Below are 18924 nucleotides of genomic sequence, written 5' to 3' on the forward strand. Positions count from 1 at the left end.
ACCTGTAAAGCAGCATCTGAGACCAAGGCAGAAGGATCCCAAGTTCAGACCCAGCCTAGGCTGAATTTGGAGGTCCAGGCTGGACTGTGTAGACACACCCTGTCCAAAAGGGAAAGAAAAAAAAGGAGCCTGGAATGACTGCACACATCATAATTCCAGCACTCAGTGGACCTCTGTGACTTGAGGCCAGGCTGGTCTACACAGTAATTCCAGGGCACTGGGGCTACACAGTGAGACCTTGTTTCTAACAAACAGAACAAGAGGAACAAGAGGCCAGTGCTATGCTCAGGAGAAGGTTGTTAACTTGCTTGGATGCTTCTACAACATCCTGTCTTCTTCATAAAGAAAACTACAGTAAGCACACACTTTCAAGTCCGGCAGTATTTACCTGGAAATGTTTCGTTTTCTCAGCCTGGATATTGATTTGAAGGAAGGCATTATCACTGTGACTTCATAAGTAAAAATATTTTGGGAAAGGGCCGCCCACGGAGAAGAGTCAGTGGTGAGGGTAGCTTCACATTAATCGAATACAGTGTTTGTGTTCCCTGAGGTAGGAACCTCTGAAAGCAGGCTCCTTAACACGGTCTTCTGAGAGAAATAAATGAAAACAGCTTTGCTGAAACCCCCATCTGTTACAGAACAGGGACTCTGGGGTGCATCTTCTACCAACTGAAAAAATACTAACTTGTAAATGAGTTCTCATGAAATCTTGTTCCAGGATTATTCATCAATGTGACAGTCTCATGCTTTGCTCTTTCTGCTAAAGTGTCTTAGAGAACGAGCTCTTGGGGTAGCTTTCTCCTCAAGACAAAAGACAATATATTTGAATAGCAAACTACAGGGTTTTGTTAGGTTTTTTTGGAGACCCCGCAGGTGTGGCACCCTGAAACTCTGGAATGTGAGCGAGTAGCATCAGCTGTTCAGGTTGCATTTCATGTAATACAGAGTTTTGGTTCTAACTGGGGTGATTTTTTAAAAGGGAGAGTTTTGAATTAGCAGCGATCATTTTAATCTTCTCAAAAGTCAGCTTGAGTAAACTCGTTCACCTCCTGAGCCTGCAGGCGGGGATTCGGCAGCTTAGAAGGATGCCAGTGTTCTGGGATATCTCCCACCACCACCACCCCTCCCATAGCTGTGGCTGACGGCAGCAGTGTTACTAACCCAGTAACAGCTTCCCTCATTGCACAGCTTAAACAAAGTGCAGGTGCTAAGGCGGGAGCAGCAAATGGCCTGGCCAGTTCTCCTGTGGACTTCTGCTGTGGACGTGGGGACCCGTGCTGACGTTTAGTAGTCCAATGAGTCTGCATCAGTAGTGTTTGTTATTTGAGAACTCACTGCTTGGGATCATGAAAATTACACAATTCTGGACATACTATGAAAGTATTTTCAAAAAATTATTTCTTTGGCTAATTAGGGTATCTTCACCCTTTGTATTTGTCTAAAGTCAGTAGTAACACTGTCAACATGTCTGTTGGCTGGCTAACTGTGAAGAAGGCAGCAGCTGGAACTTAAAGGAATCTTTAGATGGTCAGTAGTGACACATACCTTAAATCCCAGCATTCGAGAGACAGAGATGGGCAAATAGATCTCTGAATTCAAGGCCAGCCTGGTCAATAGAACGAGTTCCAGGATAGCCAGGGCTGCACAGAAAGACCCTGTCTTGAAAAACGAAAGAAAGAAGGAAGGAAGGAGGGAAGGAATAAGCCACAAGCTCACATTTGCCTTCAGTATCTGTGCAGAGCTATGGAATACTTCCTTTCCAAGTACAGAAACCTTGCTTGTTATATCTGGAGAGAATGGAAGCACCAAAAAGTCTTTGGGATGCCCACACTGTGGAAACTCCTGGTTTTACGGATGGGAAGAAGCGAGGACTACAGCCCTGCATGCTGTGTGGTTTGGCATTGTTAACCCACGTTTGCTTGTCTGTTTCCTAATCCAAACAGAGCGTCAGAAGCCATGATGCATGTAGTGTGTGTGTGCTGCAGCTGGAGTGGCCCAGACCAGGTATTTATTGACACCACACTAACCTTCCGTCCCGTTGTCATCTGTGCTCTGAAAAATCTATCTGGGATCATTCTGGAAACTTTCTCCCTGTTTAATCTGGTTACAACTAGTCTGTATGTACATTTATATGTATGTTGCCATATACACACATAGGCATAAATTCTTGTTAAAAACTTGACTGGTTATGGGAATGGTCCAAGAAAAAGTCTTAGTAAAAAGTATTATACCTGCTACCTCTGAGAGTTGAAAATACTGGAGAAGAAGAAGAAGAAAAGAATAAATTAAGACTATTGGTGTCGCAGCAATTTGTTGTAGATAACTGAATTTTTTAAGCCTTTTTTCTTTTTTTAAAGCTGGAAGTCCTCATATGTTTGAAGTTTATAAAAGGATAGAATTTTCATTTTATTGAGCAGAAACGGAAAGTTGAACCAAATGGCTTCCCCAGAACCAGTAACAGGCGGGCTGGCGTGTGCGTGTGTTCCTCCAAGCCCACTCAGACGATGACATACAAGGATCCAAGGTTTGAGACCAGGCTGAACTGGAGAGTGAAACTGTCTTTAAAATAAGTATTGCTGACTTTATCTGGCGGTCTGACAAAGGGCGTTAGTAAGGGTCAGAGGCTGGCTGTAATTAAACCTGCAGCATGCCATTCATACTCACTGATGTCCTTTAGTTTAGCTTTTTTTCTAGCCCCCTGTGGTACTAGTATTTTAGTTTCAGAAGGATGACATGCATGCCGCTCTAATAGTAAGTACAAAGTCGACCAGGGCGCCTGCATGTCCCCTGCTTCTTTGGGGTGCGCAGGTCCTTGACAGTGAACCCCAGGTGGTACTTATTCCCTTATGGTGCTAACATGGATATTCCTTTGCAGTATGTTTTTTTATGTTAGCATTAGTCCAAAATTGAACTTATTTCAAAGTCAGCTGATTGATTAGATGGATAAAGCTAAGGATTTTCTAGATTTACAGGGTGTAGTTTAAACAGAGACAAAACATAATCCTGCTTGCCACCAACTATAAGATAAGGTAGTTCTTAAGAAGTCAGTCACTGCACTGGGAAACAGCAGGTGCATCTCTGAGTTCAAGGCCAGCCTGGTCTACACAGTGAGTTCCAGAACAGCCAAAGAAGCTCTCCAAAAACAGAAAGAACATAGGGTACATGAGATCCCATCTCAACCCAAAAAAGGAAAAGCCAACAACTTCCAGCAGGCCCATCCTCTCATGCAACTTAGCAGGGTCTGATTAATTAGAGTGATTTTTACATCATAACTTTTGCTCTTCATGACTCCGCCGGTGGAAATCCAGTGCTCACACTGATGTTAATGCTCAGCATGGAGCATCTGATTTGAATTTAATAACCCAGGAGCCTGTGCTTCCAGCCTTGATAGCAGTCTGTGCCTTTTAATTAAAGACATTATGGGTGGTTACAGGCTGGTTTCTAATAGTGCCAGAGGAGTTGGACCACTTTGGCATCTGCACTGATGCCCCCATCATGTTTGAAGGGCAGTCAGGTTAGGGTACGTCTAAGTTATTGATGCCTATCAAAAAACGATTACACTATTCCTCTACCCTCCCTCTGCTGTATTCAGTAAAGTACTTAAACGTCTTGTTAGTTTTGTTGTACTGTATCAGAGTTACAGCATTGGGAAGCTGGGTATGCGTCTTCATGTTGTAATCCCAGCACTCAGACTAAGGCAGGAAACTCGCCACAAGTTTCAGGCTGAGCAGAGCTGCATTACAGAGCTAGCGATGTGGTTGGATTAGCAGAGCACCTTCTGGTGTATGGTAAGCCCAGGTGTGTTCAGTCCAGAGCACTACAGAACTGAGAACAGTGATACACACTCATTGTCCTTATACATGAAGCCAGCCCGCGGACAGGAGAGGTTGCTGCAGATATGAATACATAATTACAGTGGCTGAGCAGATAAATAAAATTCTGTCTGCTTCATTTTTTGGTTTGTTTTGTTCTTTGAATTGGGTGCTTAGTTTTGTCATGGTTTTTGAAAAGCTTGGCTAGAAATAAAATCCACTGTTTACTTGTCTATCTTCTAGAGATCTCCAGGCATGTAAACCCCACCTCTCTTGGTTGCCCTGCTCTATCCCCAACATGCTTGCTTTGGGACTTCTATGCTCATACTGACACATGAAAAGCGTACTGGAGCCGGGCGGTGGTGGCACACACCTTTAATCCCAGCACTTGGGAGGCAGAGGCAGGCGGATTTCTGAGTTCAAGGCCAGCCTGGTCTACAGAGTGAGTTCCAGGACAGCCAGGACTACACAGAGAAACCCTGTCTCAAAAAAAAAGAAAAAAAAAGAAAAGCGCACTGGAGCCAGCAGTGGTGTCTCATGCTGTAATGCCAGGGCTTAGGAGGCTGACGTACAAGGATTGCTGATAGTTAAAGGATTAGCTGGCCTTACTACAGTGAGTTGGCCAGCCTAGGCTACAGAGTGAGAACCTGTTGTTTTGTTTTGTTTTGTTTTGTTTTGAAGAGGGAGGGAAAAAAAGCCTTGTGAGACTTATCCAGCGAAGATGCAAAAATTCACCAGAAAGTAGCTGCTTGGTGTGCTGTTATGCTCTCACAGTTCAGCATTCAAGAAGCTAGGCAGGAGCCTCCTGACTTTAGGGCCAGCTCTGGCTATGTAGTGAGAGCCTTTCTGGTGTAAATAAATACATCAATAAGTATCTTTTAAATGTTGACCCAACAATTGTGAAGTTCACATTAATAGTGCTTTCTTTACATACGGGATTTTAATGTTTATTAAGGACACACCCATTTCAGCTTCAGTGACAGGTGCTACCTTGTCTACCACAATGAGAAAGATTCTTGTATTTTTTAACATGTTTTCAAGAGAGACCCTAAATAAAAGGCCTGTTTTTATTCTATTGAGAATTCAACTCTATGATAAGTTAGTGGTCTGCTAACTAGTCTTTTTTTCTTTTCCTTTTATTACAGAGAAAAGCAGTAAAGAATCTACCTCACTGGGAATGTCATCATTGCTGACTTCTGATGGATTCAACCATCCAGCTCCTTCAGGGCAGAGTCCTGAGGTTGGTAGCCCTACGAGTCTCGCTCGCTCTGTTTCTGCTTCCGTCTGCGCCATCAAGCCCAGTGACCCCAATAGCATTGAATCTCTAGCTATGGAGGCTATGAAGGCTTCAGCTGAATTTCAGACAAACTCTAAGAAAAAAGACCCTCCTCCTCTGCAGGTTCTTCCTGATCTTGCTTCCTCAGCAGAACAGAATCTAGCTATGCCTTTGCATAATTCATCGGAAGAAGCATTTGTTACAGATAATCTGGAGAAATCTGCTGAAAAAAGAACCCAGGGCCTCAGAGTTTATCTTCATACAAGACAAGATGCTAGTTTATCTCTCACAACTACTGGGATGCAGGAGCCACAGGTATCTGTGGAGGAAAAGAGTTGGCATCCAGAAAATCAGACCCCAAGTCAAGTGAGCAGCCTTCAGCAGCACAGAGAAACAGAGAGAGTGCAGTATGAGTCTGGACCACAGAGAGTTCCACATGACCAGGAGTGTCTTTGTGACACAGAAGACCTTGAGCTTCATGAAGAAGTTGTCAGTTTGGAAGCTGTAATGAAAGTTGATGAGCTACAGAGAAATTCTCATCTTCCCAGTGCAGAAAAAGGTCTTCCAGCTTCAGGACTCTGTAGCTGCTCATGCTCAGAAGCCCTGATGGAAGTAGATATAGCTGAACAGTCTCTGGTTGCTGTGTGCAGCTCAACAGGCAGGAAGGATGCTATCACCAAGAGCCCTGGCGTATCACATCTCGCTTCAGATAATCCCTCTATGGAAGTGGAGACATCACGGTGTAACCCCTCCTGTGACCATGTGGAACATTCCATCTTGACTCGGGATTTGCAGCTCCCAGAAGATAATGTTGAAATGTCTCCAGTGGATAACAAAGATGACAGTTCCTCTTCCCGTCTGAGTGGCCGTAGTCAGCCCTCTCTGGAGTCAGCAGGAGAGTTTTGTTCATCTGTCACAGTGGCCTTGAAAGAGCTGCATGAGCTTCTGGTCATCAGCTGTGAGCCGGCCTCAGAAGATTCTCCTGTGGGTATCGCTTGTCAGTCAGAATTAGGAGCTGAGAGCCAAACAGGCGGGTCAGACCTTACAGAAAGGAGGGCCCAAAGCGAGCATTTGACCCCTAGTGACCAGGCCATCTCTGAATCAGAAAAGACAGAAATCGTAGGACCCACACCTTGTGCTGCAATAGAAGATGAAACATCCACTAGCTTTGGAGGTCTGGGTGATGGCTTGTCACCTGGCCGAGGTCTCCCCAGACCAACAGAATCAGTCAGGAAGAGCTGTTCTGTCACCATAACCTCAGCTAAACTGTCTGAGCAGTTGTCCTGTACCTCAAGTGTAGAAATTTCACCTGAACTTGCCGCAAGTGAGGAGGGTACCAGCAGTCAGCCTTCTGAGCATGTGCAGAATCCAGGCCCAGATAGGCCAGAGACCAGCAATGTCTGCCCTGGAGCTGGGTTGCCCTGCAGTGGATTGGACCAACCTACCACACAGTCCTTGTCCATCCCCTCCGCTCTTCCATCGTTTAACTTCCCTGCGGCAGATGTTGACAGGATTCTGGGTGCCGGCTTCACTCTGCAGGAAGCCCTCGGGGCTCTGCATCGAGTTGGTGGGAATGCAGACCTTGCCCTTCTTGTCTTGTTAGCGAAGAACATTGTGGTCCCTACATAATTGTGGGAAAGTGGGCTAGGCCGCACTTCATTCCTTTTGGAAAAGCCCTTTTCACACAAATATACTCAATACACACACACACACAGAAAATATGTGTAGAAAATCTGCAAGCAAAATGTTGAGCCAGGTTTTTGTTTTTGTTTTTTTTTTGGCCAAAGTAATTTATGATCTTTTGTCTGATGAATTTGTCTATTCTACTTGTTAAAATTTGGGCCTTTTAAATGTATTGGTAGTGTGTGCATACAAAAGCTTTTTATTCTCATTAAGATGATGTACTCCGGAATAAAGCGGATGGTTTTGTGTATAGCATACCATTTTAGAATGAGTGAATGCTTTGAAAGGAGGAGTCATGAGGAGCCTGCTATCTATGGAGCTAGGACAGATCAGCTACCCTTTGTGGCTCTGGCTGTGCTGTGTGCAGGGTATGGCTTATAACAGGAAGCTGGAGAAGATAATAACTTCTAGAGTTGTATGTTTTGATTTGTGTGCTCAGGGTTGACATTTAAATAGAGTGAGCGGGAGGGCTTGAACCTTGGGCTATCTTGTGCATCATAGGCTGCTGCATGGACTGATTGCCAAATACCTTCATGACCATGGGTAGGGTATGGGGAAGTTCACATTAGAGTAAAACACGGTGCTACTTGTATTTAAAAGGGAAGGGAAAAAATCGATCATAATTCCATTTGTAAATGTCAAGATGATGGCTTAGACAAACACTAGCGTGTACTAGAGACAGGGTCGATGTGTCTCGCTGACAACCTGACCCTTGCAGTGGTCACGGGCTGACCACCAGGAGCCTCCTGGCTTTGTAAACTCATCTGTTAGGAAGTTCTTCCCATGCTCAGTCTGAGCCGTGTAAGACAGCACCAGAGAGCCTTTGTCCCTGTCCTCTCAGAGCTTGGACTGATGAGTCTGTGAGCGTCCCTCGTGACAGAGGAAGTATAATGGAAGTTCTGACAACAGTGGCCTTGGTACAGTCTTCATCCCTTTCTTTCCTCAGGAGTTTCTTTTCTAAGCAGGATCCATGTTTGTGTTCATCAGGCTGAGCTGGAGCAAGGCAACTGTGTAACTGCATTTCCTGTGGCCTTTTTAGTGTGAGCTCTCGCCTTGCGAGTTGCTGTCCTGCGGGCCCCACTGTGCAATAATTACTCCAGATAGGTTTGAAAGCATCCTTTCCTGGAACATAAACTCTTGTCTTAGGTGCCTGGCAGGAATCTGGAATCTTGCTTTTCTTGAAAAGGATTTTGAGGATAATTCCTGGTTCCAGGTTGAGAGTTTGCAGTTTATTAAAATGAAAGTGTTGAAATTGAATTCTGAACTTAGCATTAACTGATTTTGTTTAAAAATCACTGCACTACCCATCTCTATCTCTCTGTCTGTCTCTCAAAGCTTGGTCTTATCCATCAAAATTGAAGTCATCAAGCACAGATGGGTTCATATCTCAGGAGTTTTTGAAACTTTGGGGGCACTTACAGGGTTTTCTGTTCTTTTTGCCGCATTGTTTGTGTGCCGAGACTCACTTCAGTGACATGGTGGCAGGTCACACCGCGTATCATGGTCCTTTCTGGAGTTAGGGAATGGTTGCTGGATGGCCGTGTGGTTTCCTGCTCTCCATCAGGTCCTCAGAACACCAGGCTAGCCGAACTGTCCTTGAGAAACTCTTTGTTTCAGATGGGCATGGCCTGTCCACCTTTTGCCTGTTCTACACCAAAGATGTATGTGTGATTCACCAGGAAACTGTTCACAGGACACTGTCACCCAACTTAGAGCAGTGCCTGGGGCATGAGCAGGCAGTGCAGGGAAGCCAGGTATTGGCTTGAAGGGCGGCAAGGTGGGGGTGAATTTGGGGGCCACAAGGTAGGGTGGATAGAAGAAAGTACTGATGACAGACTCCTTCCAGAATGCCTGTGTGAGCAGAAGAAACTGAAAGGCAGAGTCTGGCTGACCACTGAGTTTAAGCTGTGGGTATGTGGGAGGTGGCCCTAGCTGGAGTGTAGAATACCAGTCTGGAAAAGATTTCATTACAATAGCTTTTAATGTATGTGCTTGTATGTTTATTTTTAGAAGCAGCCTGATATGTCGATGATTATACAGGTATTCTTAAGGAATGCTTCGAGCTTGACTCACTTGCCAAATACTTTGTTCCTTTGGTGGTTATTTTCTTTGCAACAGTAATTGCTTTTGATTTTTAAGATCTGTCAAAAATAAATGAAATCAAAGGCCAGGCAAGGTGACATACCTTTCATTCTAGAAGGCAGGTGGATGTCTGAGTTCAAGGACAGCCAGAGCTACATTAGTGAGACCCTGTCTTTTAAACAGTAAATAAAAAATCTTTTGTCTGAAGTTTGGATGATGTTAGGAATTGATTGGCTTAAACTGGGCAAATCTAGAACAGAGGACCTTGAGGAATGTCATTAGTGGGACATCAGAGTCAGCTTCCACTTAGTCATATCGTTGGAAAACCTTGTGTTGAGCCTGTTGGGTCACAACTGTAACAGCAAGAGGCGGCTCCTTCACCAGACTGCTTTCAGGGGGTTCTGTGGCGCCTGCTTACCTCCAGCGGTGGTCTCTATTTGTACACCAAAGGATTTTCTCACACTCAAGCTGAAGGGCTGGAGATAGGGCCCTTTGATTCTATAAAGGGCTGTTTCCAGATGTGCTAGTTCAGCCATCTGCAGCAGCAGAAGCCTTCCTCTGAGCTGAGCATCAGATGTTGACAGGTGAAGATGAGAGTAGGTACTCGGCAAAGGAGGCTTTAGTAAGTGGTCAGTGGTGTGTGAGAACTTCTGCCTTGAGGCCTATTCCCTCTGATCATCTCTAGATGAAGGTGACTACCCAAAACATTTCTTTGGCAAGAGGGTGCCTAGGAATGAGGTAGGGGACCTGGTGTCCTGGATTTTATCTTGTACAGCATCTGCCTTTTCTTTCCTCTCTACAGCTTTCTATCTTTAGCGAAAGCCATAAGAATTTGTTTCAACTTTTCAGCTCATGTCTATAAATAAATACTAAGCTATCTCAAATATAAGGTTATTGATAAATGTTTTACATAGGTTGAAAAGCAGCTTTTATGTCTAAAGAGACCTGCACGTCCGGTGGCTTTTCTTCCTACTATGTATATAATAAACTGCCTTGCAAATAGCAGTACAAGAGTGTCAAGGCAAATTTTTTTTGTTTGTTTTTTGTTTTTGTTTTGTTTTTTTGTTTTGTTTTGTTTTAAGACAGGATCTCGCCATAGCCCAGGATGGCCTCAAACTCATGGCAGTTTTCCAGCCTCAGCCTTTAGAATACAAGGATTACAGGCGCACACACCTATGCCCAGTTCACCCAGCACGGTTCCAGTTCCTGCCTGTGGGGAGCATAGACAAAACTGGCTGGTGTATGTATCACTAGCAATGCCACAGGGCAGAGGGGCATGGTTTGGTGGAACGCCTGCATAGCATTTGAGGTCCTGGGTTTAATCCTTACCATCAAAAAATAAAAGCCAGTCTGTGGCTGACTAGAACCGAGTCATAGCATTTGGTGTTTCCTGTATCCCCTCAGGGCTGGCACTGAGCCCCCATAAGTTACCTGACTCCCCGAGTGTTGGTAGAGCCGCAGTAAGGACTTTGGGTTGAGCCTTCGATGTACTTGCTTTTCTTTCGTGCCTTAATTTTTTTGAATAGCAGAAGCATCACATCTTGGGAGTATCGGGGAAGGTTAGAGGGCGGCGCTCCTGGAGAGGACTGCCACCTGGTGTGGCCCTTGGCTCCTTACCACTTTGACTCACTCTCACCTGCTTCAAACGTTAGGTTCACCGGGATAGGGGTTTCTGCATCCTGTATACCAAAAATGGTTTCTAGATGTTTCTTAGGTTTTCTGTTGCACCTTGTGTGCTGTGGTGGGAAGAGCTAACTTCAGAGCTATGCAGTAGGAGCAAGAAGTCATTGGTTTGTTCATCAGACTTGGGGCACCCCTGAAGCCCGGGAGTTCAGCAGCAGCTAAAGCAGACAGGAGCCTGGCTTTAGCCGCCTTCAGTCTAGGGAAGACGGGGGCAAGTTTTAACTGAGATCTGTTTTTACCTGTTAGCATGCTACCCCACCCCTACCCCAGCATGCTTTTGTTTTTGAGGAGATCTCTTACAGCCCAAGCTGGCCTTGAACTAGCAATCCTAAAGTGGCTGGGTGTATGAAGTTATAGGCACACTCTATAATGTCTGAATAGCATGCTTTCGTTTGGTTGCAGTTTAGAACTGACTATGGGGGAAAAAATCAGGCCGGTGATTTTTTTCAACACTGTAAACCTAGAATTCAACACTGTAAACCTAGAGTTACACTTTAAAGTGTTTAGTTTAAACAACTGGGGGCTGGCGTGTTGGCACACACCTTTCAACCGTAAGTGCAAGGCCAGTCAGGGCTACAGAGAGGAACTGTCTTAAATAGACTTGAAAAAAGTTGAGGGTGTAGGGAAATAGCACAGTGGGAGGCAGACAGCTTGCCTAGCTGCAGGAAGCCCTCAGTCCAGCCCCCAGCACTGTGTAAGCCAGGTGTGGTGTGCATGTGATCCCAGCACTGGAGACCAAGGGGAGAGGATCAGAAGTTCAAGGTCATTCTTGGCTACATAGGGAGTTTCAGGTCAGCTTGGGTTACATTGCCACCCTGCCTCCAAAAGAGTGGATGGAGGGTTACCCACATAGCTCAGTGGTAGTAGAACACTTGCCTGACATGTACAAGGCCCTGGGGTTGACCCCCAACACTGCACACACACACACAAAAAAAAGAATTTTAAATAAAAAGATTTAGTAGAAATAACTGAACAGATCTTGATGAATTGATGTGTAAAGCTGTGGACCAGAAAGGGACAGGCAGAATAGACATCCCGATGAAGAGAAGGGACAGGCAGAATAGACATCCCGGTGAAGAGAGGAGGGACAAGCAGAATAGACATCCCGGTGAAGAGAGGAGGGACAGCTGTTTCCCTTCAGGATGCAGGGTCACATGTGAGTGTGTCCCCTCCACCCTCTGGGGAGCAGAGCTCAGCAGAGGCCTCTGCAGGATGTGCAGTGTGTGGACAAGAGAATCCAGAGCAGAAGTGATTGATGTTGGGATGGGCAGACAGGATTGCTTTGCAGAACTCTGCCCCCTCCACAAGACATTCTTCAATCCTCCATTTAAGATAGAGCCGGGTGTATGCACTCCTGAAGCATAGAAGGAAAATAGGTTCTTAGTGATTTGAGGTTAGGAAATACGTTTAAAAGTTGATCAGTAATTAGATTCGCGGGTCAGGGGCTTGTGAAATGGGGTAAGGGGGCTGCTAAGACAAATTTACCAAGAAAAAAAAAAAATGGCTCAGCACGGGAGTTTGTTTACCTGCCAAGTTTGAACCCCAAATCAGGAGGCCTGTAACATGAGATCAGATTGCTTCTTACAGAGCTGTGTCAGAATAAGCAACTGAAAAAGGTTTTGATTGGCTAACTTGGGTAAGGGGCGTTTCCCCTTCTGCCCTGTCAGGTGATGGGCAGTGATTTGTACTTAAGAGTTTGGTTGCCCGAATCCTGCAAACCTGAATGAGTGTGTCTGTGACCTTCAGAATAGACTTGTGTTCCTACAGTAGCCAGTCAGATGTGTGTCCACAGGCTCCTTGAGCAGTTCTTACAGCCCTGAAGACATGTGGCCTCACTCTCTTCCACCCAAGTACCGAGGCTTGTGTTCTCTCCTCCTCATCCCCTGGGCGTCTGTTCATTCTGGGGAGACATCAGAGGGAATATGTTCTGTTGAGTGAATCTCTACGTGCACCTTCCATGGGAAACTATTAGTGCATCTTTATCCAGATTTCTTCATGGCGAGCTGGGCCCGATGAAAGGCTTCAACCCCCAGTAAAGGTCCCCTGGCTTTCTAGCTGCAGGTGGCAGATCTTAACTAGGAAGCCCTCCCTCTTAGGCTTCCTGAAGTTGCCCGGGTGTCGAGGGTTTCTGGCTTCTCTTTAAGCTTTGACTCAACTTCATCTTTTGAGATCCAGTCTAGTTATCAACATCTGCTTGCCAGTGGCCCGCCCAGGCATGCCCAGATGCTTTGAGAGTTGGGGAAACTGAGGACTGGGAAGCTGCACTCAGGAATCCGAAGTCCGTGGCTTTGTGTGCTGGTTAGGACTGTCTGCAGCTGAATGCACTAGATGCCTTTGAGTTTGATTTTTTTTGTTTTGTTTTGTTTCTTGTCGTATTTTGAAATGTAAGTCAGCCCTGAATAATCCAAACACTTTATTTTATTTTTCTTCTTTAATAGGAACTTTCTGAAGAAAACGTGATGTGTAAAACCTTTGATATTTAAGACAATAAAGTTTTTATCATAAGACTTTCATTTGATCTGCTTCTTCTAACTTAAGATGATTACTTCCTTCAGTTCTTGTTTCTGACTCCCTGGCCCTTTAAATTACTTCTGCCCAGGTATTGGGGCAGCATTGCCTATGTGCCTGAACCCAGAAGGGATGAACACAGCCATGAAACTTGACTTCCAGGTTGCTGGAGACCTCCCTGCAGATGTAAGAGGAACAACACTGGCAGCGAAGCACAGCAGTTAAAGCTGGCCTCTAGAGCCAAGCAGATCTCTGAATCCAAGGCCAGCCTTGTCAACAAAGTGAGTTCTGGAATAGAGCAGCACTTCCCGACTTGTGCGTCTCAACCCCTTTAGGACCAAACAACCCGCCCTTCCACAGGGGTTACCTAAAATCACCAGCAAACACACATACTTACATAATGATCCATGGCGGCAGCAAAATAGCAGTTATGAAGTAACAATGTTATGGTTGGGGTCACCACATGAACTGTAGTAAAAGGTCACAGCATTAGGGAAGTTGAGAGTCACTGCTCTGGAGCCAGGCTTCTGGGTACAGCCCAGCTTTGCCACTGAATAGACTGTCAAGTTTCTTCCTGTGTAAAGTGAGGAAGATCCCGGGGCTGAGGAGATGGCTCCATTTGGTAAAGTGCCGGCCTCACAAGCATGAGACCGGAACAGGTCCCCAGGACCCATCTATTCAGGTGCATGGCATTCAGCAGGGGAGAGACTGGCCAGTCCCCAGAACTCACTGGCTTACCAGACTAACCAGCTGGTGAGGGCTGGCTCCAATGAGAATCTGTCTCATTGTAAAAGATGAGGTAGAGATGGATGAAGGAAGTGTGGATCTCCGTCCTGTACATGCGTGTTCATATGTACACATACCATACAGAAAGTTAGGCAAGGTGAGGCTGACCAGCCAGGTCAGCTCTTCCAGCACGTGGCTCTTCCAGAAGCTGGTGACTTCTTTCAGACTGATACATAGTTATTTCAAGCCAGACTAGAATCTTCTGGAACTGGGTCATATGGCCACACCAGACTCTAAGAGGGGTTATGAAGTATAATTTACTTGTTTGCTTGGTTTGTATGGGGTACAGTCTCTTTAATTCTTCGATTACATTTATTCTGTGTGGTGTGTGTGCTGTGCATTCCAGGGTAAATTACCTGCCACTGCCTCTAAATCCTGGGATTAAAGGCAAGCATGCACCCCCACTGCCTGGCTCACCTTTCTGGCTTTTTCTAATTTCCCTCAGATCTTTATACAAATGTAACCCTTGGCCTGAGACTATGTCAGATTCCTAGCTGCCTCCTCTTCCTGTGCCGTTTCCTTTGCTCTCCTTAGGCCTGACCACTTCTCACACATTCTACAGTCCACTCCTGAATCTTGCTCAGGATGGTTTATTGTTTTTCGAGACAGGGTCTCTCTGTGTAATCCTGAGTGTCCTAGAGTTTGCCTTGTAGATCAGGTTGACCTCAAACTCACAGAGATCCTTCTGCCTCTGCCTTCCGAGTGCTGGAACTGAAGGCCACTGGGCCTAGCCACATTGCCTATGACCTTTTACTCAGAAGCTCTGAGAAGGGAGCACCTACAACCATCCTCCTCACCACAACCCCACGGGCTACAAATGTGCCCCTCCAGTTTTAGCTTTGGTTTCTGAGAGAAGCCAAGAGAGCCTCAAACTTACTATGTAGCTAAGGATGACCTTAAATTATATCCTTCTACCCACCCCCCAAGTGCTGGAATTACAGGTGTGTACCACCACACTCCATTATAGAGGGGGCTGGGGAATCAAACCCAGGGCTTTGCACACAATAAACAAGCACTCTGACCATCTGAACTACATGTTCCGCCCCTGACTGCTGTGTTCCAATGAATAAATTCATGAGCACAGGTATGCTGCCTCATACCTCCTCTCAGAGGCTCCATGGCTTGTGCCATAAGTGGGATGACAAAGCCATTTACAGAAAGGCACCTGTTTGAGATCCTGCCAGGGCTTGGTGTGCAGGTCTAGATATGAGCTCTGGGGAAAAAAAAAGAAAAAAAGAGAAAAGTGTGTGTGTGTGTGTGTGTGTGTGTGTGTGTGTGTGTGTATCAGTCAGGGTTTCTGTTCCTGCACAAACAACATGACCAAGAAGCAAGTTGGAGAGGAAAGGGTTTATTCAACTTACACTTCACATTGTTGTTCATCAGCAAGGAGGTCAGGACAGGAACTCAAGCAGGGCAGGAAGCAGGAGCTGATGCAAAGGCCATGGAGGGATGTTACTGGCTTGCTCAGCTTGCTTTCTTATCGAACCTAAGACTACCAGCCCAGGGATGGCACCACCCACAATGGTCCCACCCACCCTTGATCACTGATTGAGAAGATGCCTTACAGCTGGATCTCATGGAGGCTTCCTCAAGGAAGGCTCCTTTCTCTGTGATAACTCCAGTTTGTGTCAAGTTGACACACAAAACCAGCCAGTACAATTGACCCCTTGTCAATTTGACACACAAACACATCACTATTAAGCCCCAACCCTTACTTGATTATTCAGCCCCAAAATCTAAGTAACTTTAAAAGCCCCACAGTCTTTACAAATTCTTTCATATTAAAATTTCAATTCCTTTAAAATATCCAACCTCAGAGGGTTCGAGGTACTGAGTAACAGAGTTCAGGTTAGCCCAGTGGCCTGGGGCCTGGAATAAACAGATTGTATTGTTCTTTTCTTTTCTTTTCTTTTCTTTTTTTCTTTCTTTCTTTCTTCCTCTTCCTCTTCCTCTTCTTCTTCTCCTCCTCTTCCTCCTCCTCTTCTTCCTCCCCCTCCTCCTCTTCTTTTTCCTCTTCCTCCCCCTCCTCCTCTTCTTTTTCCTCTTCCTCCCTCCTCCTCCTCCTCTTTTTCCTCTTCCTCCCCCTCCTCCTCCTCTTCTTCCTCCTCCTCCTCTTCTTCTTCTTCCTCCCCCCTCCTCCTCTTCTTCCTCTTCTTCCTCCTCCTCCTTCCCCTCCTCTTCTTCCTCCTCTTCTTCCTCTTCCTCCTCCTCCTTCCCTTCCTCCTCCTCTTCTTCCTCCTTTTCTTCCTCTTCCTTCTCCTCCTCCTCCTCTTCTTCCTCCTTCTCTTCTTCTTCCTTCTCCTCCTCCAACTCCCCTTCCTCCTCCTCCTCCTCCTCCTCTTCTTCTCCTCCTCTTCCTTCTCTTGCTCCTCCTCCTCTTCCTCCTTCTCCTCCTCCTCCTCCTCTTCTCCTCCTCTTCCTTCTCTTCCTCCTCCTCCTCTTCCTCCTTCTCCTCCTCTTCCTCCTCCCCTTCCTCCTCCTCCTCCCCTTCCTCCTCTTCCTCCTCCTCTTCCTCCTTCCCCACCCTCCTCCTCCTGCTGGAATTCATTTATGTAGACCAGGCTGGTTTCAAACTCAGAGGTCAGCCAACCTCTGGGATGTGTGTCACCACTACCCAGTGGCTATTTTTTTTTTGTTTGTTTAAGTAGTTTTGCTGTCAGATATTTATTAATAGTGCCACTTAATTTGCCATAAACAGTGATTCTTTAGCAAATATATGTGGCTCTTGTAGGAGAGAACTGTTTGGTCATGTTGTCTGGAATGTAATAGGTAACTTTTTTAATAAAAATTCTTTTTATTGCAAAAAAAAAATCCAACCTCTTTTAAAATTCCAAGTCTTTTTTACAATTCAAAGTCTCTTAATTGTGGGCTCCACTAAAACATTTTTTTTTTCTTCAAGAGGGAAAAATAATCAGGGCACAGTCACAATCAAAATCAAAATCAAAGCCGGGCGGTGGTGGCGCACCCCTTTAATCCCAGCACTTGGGAGGCAGAGGCAGGCGGATTTCTGAGTTCGAGGCCAGCCTGGTCTATTGAGTGAGTTCCAGGACAGCCAAGGCTATACAGAGAAACCCTGTCTCGAAAAACCAAAATAAATAAATAAATAAATAAATAAATAAATAAATCAAAATCAATGTCTGAGATCCACTCACAATCTTCTGTGCTTCTCCAAAGGGCTGTCGTCACTTCTCCAGCTCTGCCCTCTGTAGCACTCTAAGCTCAGGTTGATCCACTCCACTGATGTGGCTGTTCCTGGTGACCATCCCATGGTACTGGCATCTCCGATGTGCCAGGGTCTTCCACTGCAACTAGGCTTCACCAATAGCCTCTCATAGGCTCTCTTCATGGTGCCAAGCCTCAAATCCTTTACAGGACCTTCAGTCCTAGGCTGTCAACTGGAACTGAGGCTGCACCTTCACCATTGCCTTCCTTGGCCTCTCACAGTGCTGAGCCTCAGCTGCTCTTCATGACCCTTTCATGCCTTCAAATCCAGTACCACTTGGGGGGCTCTTACCCGTTACCAAGTCCAGGTGCAGCATAAGGTACACCCTTGACTATCTCTAGAACACAGCATCTTTGTGCTCTCAGAAAACACTTCCCAGAAGATTTCACCTCAGTGATGCCGGTCTCTTCTTAATCACTGCTAATTTCTTAGCTCCAGCTAACCAGCATCAATTGTTACAGTATTCCTTTCTATTCTGGACTCTAAAGCCAGAGTCATGTGGTCAAATCTGCCGAGTTCTGCTGCTTGCAGGAGCTGGATACATGGCCCCTTGTTATATTACATCATCATCAGCTTTCTGTTTTCCAACTCCTTCACTGCCTAAGCTTGGCTGTCCTGGAACTTGCTCTGTAGACTGACTGAACTCAGAGATCTGGATGCCTGTCTCCTAAACACTGGGACTAAAGGTGTGTTTCACCAAGCCTGGATTTAAGTTTTTCTTCACCTAGAACTTGCTTTGTTCTAGGCTAGCCTTGAACTCAGAGATCTGTTTGTCTTTGCCTCCTGGGATTAAAGGCTTATACTACCATGCCTGGACCTAAATTTAGCTGGGTGGGATCTTGCCCCATTTAAAGCATTCCATGGCTTTCCAAATCCAAAACCCCCAAATCCTCATTTTTCCAAATTTTTAAAAGCATGGTCAGTGCTATCACAGCAATACCGTAGTCCCTGGTACCAACTTCTGTCTTAATTAGGATTTTACTGGTGTGAATAGACACCATGACCAAGGCAACTCTTATAAGGACAACATTTAATTGGGACTGTCTTACAGGTTCAGAGGTTCAGTCCACTATCATCAAGGTGGGAACATGGCAGCATACAGGCAGGCATGGTGCAGGAGGAGCTGGGAGTTCTACATTTTTATCTGAAGGCAGCTAGGAGAAGACCGACTTCCAAGCAGCTAGTGTGAGGGTCTTAAAGCTCACACCTACAGTGACACACCCACTCCAATAAGGCCACACCCACTCCAATAAGGCCACACCCACTCCAACAAGACCACGCCTCCTAATAGTTCTAGTCCCTGGGCCAAGGATATACAAACCATCACACCCTGTGTTAAAAAAAAAAAAAAAAGGAAAGAAAGAAAGCCGGGCAGTGGTGGCGTACACCTTTAATCCCAGCACTTAGGAGGCAGAGGCAGGTGGATTTCTGAGTTTGAGGCCAGCCTGGTCTATAGAGTGAGTTCCAGAACAGCCAGGACTACACAGAGAAACCCTGTCTTGAAAAACAAAAAACAAAACAGAAACTAAAATAAAATAAAGTCAAATGCTCCAGATAAAGCTGCCTTGTTTCAGCTTGAACCATCCATGTCTGGGACTTGCGGTACGGTAGATACACAAAACCAGCCCCTCCTGTTGGCTCTCAGATGGGGCTCAACAGTTTCACCTGCCTGCCTGCCGGCCAAGGAAGGAATTCCTCTAAACACAAATATAACTGGCTTGACAGGGGGAGAAAGGGAAGAATTCATCTCTCTCTGTCTCTTAACTTTGTTTATATGGGTGTTTTATCTGCATGTATGTCTGTGTATCACTTGCATGCCTGGTACTTAAAGAGGCCAGAAGAAGGCAGCAGATCCCCTGGGGCTAAAGTTA

At 45.7% G+C, this 18924-nt stretch overlaps 1 protein-coding gene across 3 annotated transcripts in view; it reads left to right on the top strand.

Annotated features, from left to right (window-relative positions):
* Positions 1-13043, top strand: part of LOC117708249 (DDI proteasomal shuttling factor 2) — a 42540-nt gene extending 29497 nt beyond the window's left edge. For 2 of the 3 annotated variants that reach the window (XM_034501724.2, XM_034501723.2), the window contains 2 exons: positions 1944-2004; positions 4958-13043. In XM_034501724.2, the coding sequence (XP_034357615.1) occupies positions 1944-1960 (17 nt within the window). In that variant the 3' untranslated portion in view covers positions 1961-2004; positions 4958-13043. The remainder of the gene's footprint in view (positions 1-1943; positions 2005-4957) is intronic. The other variant, XM_034501720.2, reaches the window with a different exon arrangement.
* The last annotated feature ends 5881 nt before the right edge of the window (positions 13044-18924 follow it).

Source organism: Arvicanthis niloticus, chromosome 5 (assembly GCF_011762505.2).
Source record: "Arvicanthis niloticus isolate mArvNil1 chromosome 5, mArvNil1.pat.X, whole genome shotgun sequence".
In the NCBI taxonomy this organism is placed as follows: domain Eukaryota; kingdom Metazoa; phylum Chordata; class Mammalia; order Rodentia; family Muridae; genus Arvicanthis; species Arvicanthis niloticus.